Source organism: Prionailurus bengalensis, chromosome D1 (assembly GCF_016509475.1).
Source record: "Prionailurus bengalensis isolate Pbe53 chromosome D1, Fcat_Pben_1.1_paternal_pri, whole genome shotgun sequence".
Lineage (NCBI taxonomy): Eukaryota > Metazoa > Chordata > Mammalia > Carnivora > Felidae > Prionailurus > Prionailurus bengalensis.
The window spans coordinates 63,993,759-64,000,236 of NC_057346.1; the positions used below are offsets into that span (position 1 = coordinate 63,993,759).

At 44.9% G+C, this 6,478-nt stretch overlaps 1 protein-coding gene across 1 annotated transcript; it reads right to left on the reverse strand.

The window, feature by feature from the left end:
- Positions 1-138: 138 nt before the first annotated feature.
- On the reverse strand, positions 139-1,575 carry LOC122483507 (39S ribosomal protein L17, mitochondrial-like). Its single transcript, XM_043580535.1, has 3 exons — positions 1,300-1,575; positions 932-1,000; positions 139-580 (listed from the first exon to the last, which is right to left on the reverse strand). Exons 1-3 carry the CDS (start codon positions 1,558-1,560, stop codon positions 305-307), a joined length of 606 nt encoding a protein of 201 aa, XP_043436470.1. The 5' UTR covers positions 1,561-1,575; the 3' UTR covers positions 139-304.
- Positions 1,576-6,478: the final 4,903 nt, after the last annotated feature.

The window sequence follows — 6,478 nt, forward strand, 5'->3', positions numbered from 1 at the left end:
GTGCTAACCAAACAACCCAAATGAAGAGCCAGAAACATAAGCAGTGAATTCACTAACTCAAGGAGACTGAGCATTTGGATAGTTCTCATTCTCCAGAAATCCCAAGGAGAGGAAAAAAAAAATACATACATACATACATACATTCATATAATGAATTTTATCTACTGTGCAAAGAGATGATTTATCTGGTTCCCCAGAAACTTTTCCATGAAGACTGTCCGTTAATGACTCTAGCTCCAGTGTTTCTTAGAGATTACTGTGAGCATGGGCACTGATGAGGGTGCTATACACCCTTTGGCTCCAGTTAAATCCCTGGTGTTTGAGCTGTGTGGGAGCTGTGGATGCTTGCTTTCTGGTCCTGCCGCAAGCCCTGAAGCAGCTGGTTTAGAAGTGTAAGGTTGCTGTCTCTGCGAGGCAGGGGCAGGGGTGGGAGGCAGTTCCCTTTATACTCGATCACTGCCATCTTGGCCCGATCCTGCTTACTCCGATTTGGGATCTGCAGCATTCTCGTGTAGCCCCCATTCTGACCTTGGTACCGAGGGGCCAGTACTTGAAACAGCTTGGGGATCAAGTCTTTCTCCTAGAGGGGGAGAGTTATTCGGGAGAGAGGACAGTCAGGCACCACTGCAGTGACACACTGAACTTTCAGCACTCCCCAAAGCAGGGTCCAAACATGTACACACTGAACTCTCCCACCCCTTAAAGTGGTAGTGTCAAAGTTAACACAGAGGGGTTACAGGCAGTTGTGCAGGTTGATTCACACAGCATTCAACTAACTTAAGGCACACGTTTCTAACTTAGTTTACAATATGTGTGCGTAAAAGTGAGTATCTTAGCTTAATTCTGCCCAGTCGTCCTTCCTCTAACAATCCCCTTCCCCACAGGGAGCAAAGGATAAGATATGGGAGGCAGACAGGATGGATGCACTCACCGTGAGCCAGAAGTCAGCCATGCGCATGGCTTGTTCGTTGGTATCTCCCAGCTTCCCATAGTCGATGAGCTGAGAAGACAACATCACTGATTCAACCCGAGCAAGAAAGGAGGCGCAAATCTTACTCCTTTAGTGCCGGGCCACAACTCATTCATTCCCCTAGCAAGGCATCCCGCTAATTCAGGCCACCCCTAACTCCGCAGCTCTCACCAGTAGCCCATTTGGGGGCCGGAGGAGTGGACTCAACTCAGGGTAATAAGGGATCCAGCCTTTGGGCAGGGGATACCAGGGCTATGCCACTTCTCTCCCAAGTCCAGCCGGATCTCAGGCCAGACGCGCGCGGTGGACTAGAGGACCCCGCCCCTCACCTTCTCGGCGTAGCCCCTCATCTCGTCCACGCGCGCCCATGGCGCCTCGATGCGTTCGTGTCGCACAAGTCCCGTAAGCAAGTTCCGCAACAGGTGGATGCGGGACTCGGGACCAAGGCCCAGTCGGCGGAATACGCGGCCATGGGAGATGGCGGCTGCGACCGACAGCCGCATAATTCCTAGCTTGTCTCCGCCCTTGGGAGGCCGGAACTGGAAATTCGAAGAGAGAAGCTGCGGAGAGACGGGTTTGAGAGGACGCATGCGCTGTACCTAGGTGCGTGGTGGACGTGTTTGCGCATGAGTATCACAGCCTGCCTCGTTGGCAACCTGGGGGAGGGCGGAGAAGAAGTGCTAGTTCCTTCCAGAGGAGGCGAGGGGGGCGGGCCTCAAGGCGCTCCGAGCTCTCAGCGTCGGGCAGGGGAACCAGGCGCCACCTAGTGTGGGACGGTGCGTGCCGTCCAGTTCCTTTTGGGCTAAGTCAGTCGTCTTGTGGCCTCTAGGGCGACGGGAAGCTCCGCCGCGGAGCCTGCTGGGAAAGTGAGTATCTGAGGTGAAGCCCCCCCACCCCCCCACCTTCCCCCGCGGGGTCGCGGCGCTGTAGCCGGCGGTCCTGCCCGTCCCCAGCGTTGGCGAGCCAGCGTGTCTGACTCCCTAAGCGTGACTTTTCTTTCCACAGAATTATTTTTCGTTATAATGGTGAAATGAAACGAATAAACAATGATGCTCAGAAAAGAAGCGCAGCTAGTGAAAATTTTCTTTTGTTAAAGTACACAGTAAGGATCCCAATTAAAAAACGACAGCACTCTAAGGAAAACTAATGGGTTAATACTTTTCACTTGCATCAGTGTATTTTTTTAAAACGTAAGAAACATACCTATGCATTTGTGTTAAAGTGCAGTAATGGTCTGGTGTTCTGTTTTTAAGCCTTAATGTCTGCAAATTTGCAATCACTTTGTCAAAATTGCTCCTCGTTGTGGGTTGAATTGTGTGTTCCCCCACCCTCCAAGAAACATATATTAAACCCTAACCCTTCCCAACCTCCACCCCATTTCCCACAGAATATGACCTTATTTGGAAAGGGGATTATTGCAGTTGCAATTAATTAAGATGAGGTCATACTGGAGTAGGGTGGGCATCTAATCCAAAGACTGGCGTCTTCCTAGAACACAAGTGCAGAGACAGGCACAGAGTGAAGACAACGTTGTGCAGACTAGAGACAGGCACAGGGAGAATGCTATGTGACCAAGAAGTCAGCGATCCCAGTTGGGCAGTTGCAAGCCAAGGATTGCCAAGGATTTCTGACAAACGCCTGAAACTAAAAGAAGAGCATGGAACAAAAATTTCCCTAGATCCTTAAAAGAATTCATGGCCCAACTGTTACATTGATTTTGGACTTCCAGCCTTCAAGATTATGAGCCAATAAATTTGTTTTAAGCTGCCCAATTCGTGACACTTTGTTATAGAAGCAGTTGGAGACCAACACACTGGTCTTCACACACTCACGTTCAGTGGACAGCACACTTAGAATGTCTCTCTCTTTTCTCATTAGTGACCAGAGAACACTTCTTGTTAATTTTAGTTTTGAGACGTTTCTTTCGTCTGAAGCAACAGATATACAAGTAGTTAGGAAAAGTCTTTTTTTTTTTTAATTTTTAAAATGTTTAAAAAAATGTAGTCTTGAGAGAGACAGAGCATGAGCAGGGGAGGGGCAGAAAGAAAGGGAGACACAGAATCTGAAGCAGGATCCAGGCTCTGAGCTGTCAGCAGCCCCAGGTGGGGCTTGAACTCAGTAGACAAGAGATCATGACCTGAGCTGAAGTCCAACACTTACCTGACTGAGCCACCCGGGTGCCCCTTTAGGAAAAGTCTTAAACACATGGATACATTGGCATAGATTTATACAAATCATGTTTCACAATAAATTCCAGGAATTACAATACTGCCTGTGTCTTATTTCTTTGGGATCAATTCTTGAAGCTTTCAGGATTTCCACGATTGAAAATTCATCGTAAATTTCTATTGGTAAAATCTTGTGAAGATTTTCTTCTGCAAAAGTTAAGAGAAAATGAACTGCAACTGACATTATTTGATCATGGCTTTAAAAGGACTGTCCACCTTGTGAAGATATACAGTATCAAACATTGTCCTTTATTATTTTTGGATGTGAAAGCCTTCTCTTGTCACTTCTGGCAGTCCTCAAAAATTTGATTCTTTTTTGTATGTCGACTTCCTTACATTTTGTGGTTGCATAGTTAATAGCTTTGTGGGCTGGTATTCATGGAACAATTTTAAACCTTGGTGTCTTACTGTATGTTGTTCGAGACTTATCCTGGTGGTTTGCAGATATTTTTGTGTCTGATTGGCCTCATCTGAAATGTTACCTTAAAAAATTAACTTGGAAAAGAAAAATTTGTGCAACTAAAATTGTTTAAAGGGTTCTTTGTTATTTATTTTGAGAGAGAGAGGGAGAGAGACTGCTTGTGTGAGCAGGGGAGGGGCAGAGAGAGAGGGAGAGAGAATCCCAATCAGGCTCTGTGCTGTCAGTGAGGATCCCTGATTGGGAACCTGATCTCATGAACTGTGAGATGATAACCTGAGCTGAAACCAAAAGTCAGACACTTAACTGGCTGAGCTGCCCAGGCACCCCTAAGATTGTTTATTTTAAGTTTACTCTTTTCGAAGCAGGGCTCTGTTCTACTAGAAGGGTTGGAGTCCAGAAAGCACCGGAAGTGAGTTTGGAAGTTCATAAATTCTTATGAGTTAACTGTGAAAAGTAGCATATGTGGCTGAATTTGACTGTGTAACTGATAGTTCCCCAAATTAATTTTCATGTAGAATAAAATTGTTAGTGAATTGGTTTTAAAAAGTGATCATTTGAAGCCTCCATATATATCATTATAACTCAACAGTAACCGTAACAACTGTTTAGAATTTCGACCAACAAATATTGTTGTGCAAGTGTTATTTTATCACTAACATTGTTTGCATTGTTGTGTCAGGTTAATTTTTGGTTAGTTTTATTTCTATTTTAAAATCCTTTACAGATAGTTCACCTCCTTGTGCTTGTGGAAAGGCAGATTGCTCCTAACTCCTCCCCACTAGATACCAAATGGCTCTGAGTGTCCAGCTGAGCCTCAGGTGCTCAGATGAATGTGAGTTTCCTGGGTGAGCCGGGACTCGGAGTAGCTCTGTTGAGAATCCAAGTTGAGCCCTGAGGTGGTGTTGGTAGTGACTGTAGTTAGTCTGGCAGAGGTGAGGAAAGTGATCTCAAGTAGTGTTCTGGGAAGCAGCTGAAGAAGAAAGACCCTAGTCCAGAGAAAATTGTTATACATGAAATTTCATAGCTTCTTCTGGGAGAAGGGGGTTGGACCTGCCACATTACTGCATAGAACCCCTGTGTGACGTTGTGATATGAGATGCATGTGTGTGTGTGGGGGGGTGGTCTTTGTCCAGCTTCTTGTCACAGAGCAAAAACCCTTGGAATTTTCTGAGTGATAGGAATGAAAGAGTATTTTTTGTTACTCATAAATGTCCTTCCAGCCATACTGAGTTTGTGCTAATGAGGTGACTCTTGGAGAAGGGGGGTTGGTTAATGGAGGAACTTAGCTATGTGATGAGAGTGATTAGAGGGTTGTGTTTTCCCCACCTCCTGGGAGGTTGGAGATTGACATAATCACCGATGCCCAGTGATTTAGTCAGTTGTGCCTCCATAAGACCCCTAAATAATGGGGTTTGGGGAGCTTCCAGGTTGGTGAGCACACAGAAGTGCTGGGGGGTTTAGCATGCCCAGAGGGGCATGGAAGCTCTGCACCCCTTCCTACATACCTTGCCCTATGCATCTCTTCCATTTGGCTTTTCCTGAGTTGTATCCTTTATATAAACCAGTAATTGTAAGTAGAGTGCTTTCCTGCCATTCTAGCCAATTATCAAATTTGAGGAGGGGATCATGGGAACTCCCATTTTACAGCTGATTGGTTAGAAGTATAGGTTACAACCTGGGACTTGCAATTGGCATTTGAAGTGGGGAACTGAGCCCTTAACCTGTGAGGTCTATGCTAATTCCAGGTAGTTAGTATCAGAATTGACTTGTAGGACCCCTAGTCGGTGTCCATAGAGAATTAGAGAATTGCTTGATGTGGAAAACCCACATATTTAGTGTCAGAGATGTTATAAGTAGACAAACAAGCTTTTTCCTGTACTCTGAAGAACTGCATTGTATTCTGCTGAAGCTTCCATGAAGAATGTCCTGGGAGCCAGTACAGGAACCCAGCAAGAGATGTGGTGATGATGGTGGGAAGCAATTGTCATTTGGACCCTAAGCCAACTTGTGGTTCTATCCTAGAAGTATCATAGGTCCTGGCTCCTGATATTTGTCTTACTTTCAAGTCAGGGTCTTAACACCTCTCTGGATTCAGTGTTCCAGGAAGGATTAGGTAAAGACAGAGTCAGTGTCTGGTATCAAATAGAATTGTGATCATACTAGAATAAGTTAAAGTGAGTTTCCCACAATTAGAGTCATTGGGATATTGAGAATAACTGTAAATCAAACACATCCCAAAAGGAAACAAGAAACTTTGTAAGCAGTTGAAGTTAGAAAAATAAGTTACTGATATATATGCATCTAATGTTGAGGTGGTCCAGGGCTATAGAGGGACATGGAGTTTGGACAGAAATCAGCATAACTGTCTATGGTGTGTTTCCCTTTGGAAATGATGACTAGCTGTTTCCAGCTTGGCTTACTCTTTTCATGTGGTGTTCATTCCCCTCCCTGCTTCATTTCCTTGTATTATTAGTGAAATAAACTGCCTGCTGCTGGGATTAGAAGGTCCTTCTAGGTCAAGGAAGGACTCTGACTCAGGCATCTCCTCTCCTACTCCTGCTTCTCTACCTCCAACCTAGTGCTGTGCTTTTTTTTTTCTTCTTTAAGTCTTTTTGATATGTTTGTAAAAAAGAGAGAGAGAGAGAACTTTGTGTCCCTTGATTCCACCTTTATTTAGAACAATTATTTATGCCCTCCCCCTGTCTTTCATTTAATAGATATTTATTGAGGATTTACTCTGTGGCTAGGTACATTGCTTGTGTTAAAAAACACATTTCCGTTGAGTCAATTTGAAGATGTAATTGGCTTTTTTCAAGAATTCATGAATTTGGCAGGATCCCATCTAGCAAGTAGAAAGGA

What these genes read in the sequence shown, in the direction of transcription:
- LOC122483507 (XM_043580535.1), bottom strand. Translation starts at nt 1,560, where the DNA reads ATGCGTCCTCTCAAACCCGTCTCTCCGCAGCTTCTCTCTTCGAATTTC. An exon ending in TGAGGGGCTACGCCGAGAAG is followed by an intron (nt 1,001 to 1,299) that starts GTGAGGGGCGGG and finishes TTGTCTTCTCAG; the next exon opens with CTCATCGACTATGGGAAGCT. An exon ending in TGGCTGACTTCTGGCTCACG is followed by an intron (nt 581 to 931) that starts GTGAGTGCATCC and finishes CTCCCCCTCTAG; the next exon opens with GAGAAAGACTTGATCCCCAA.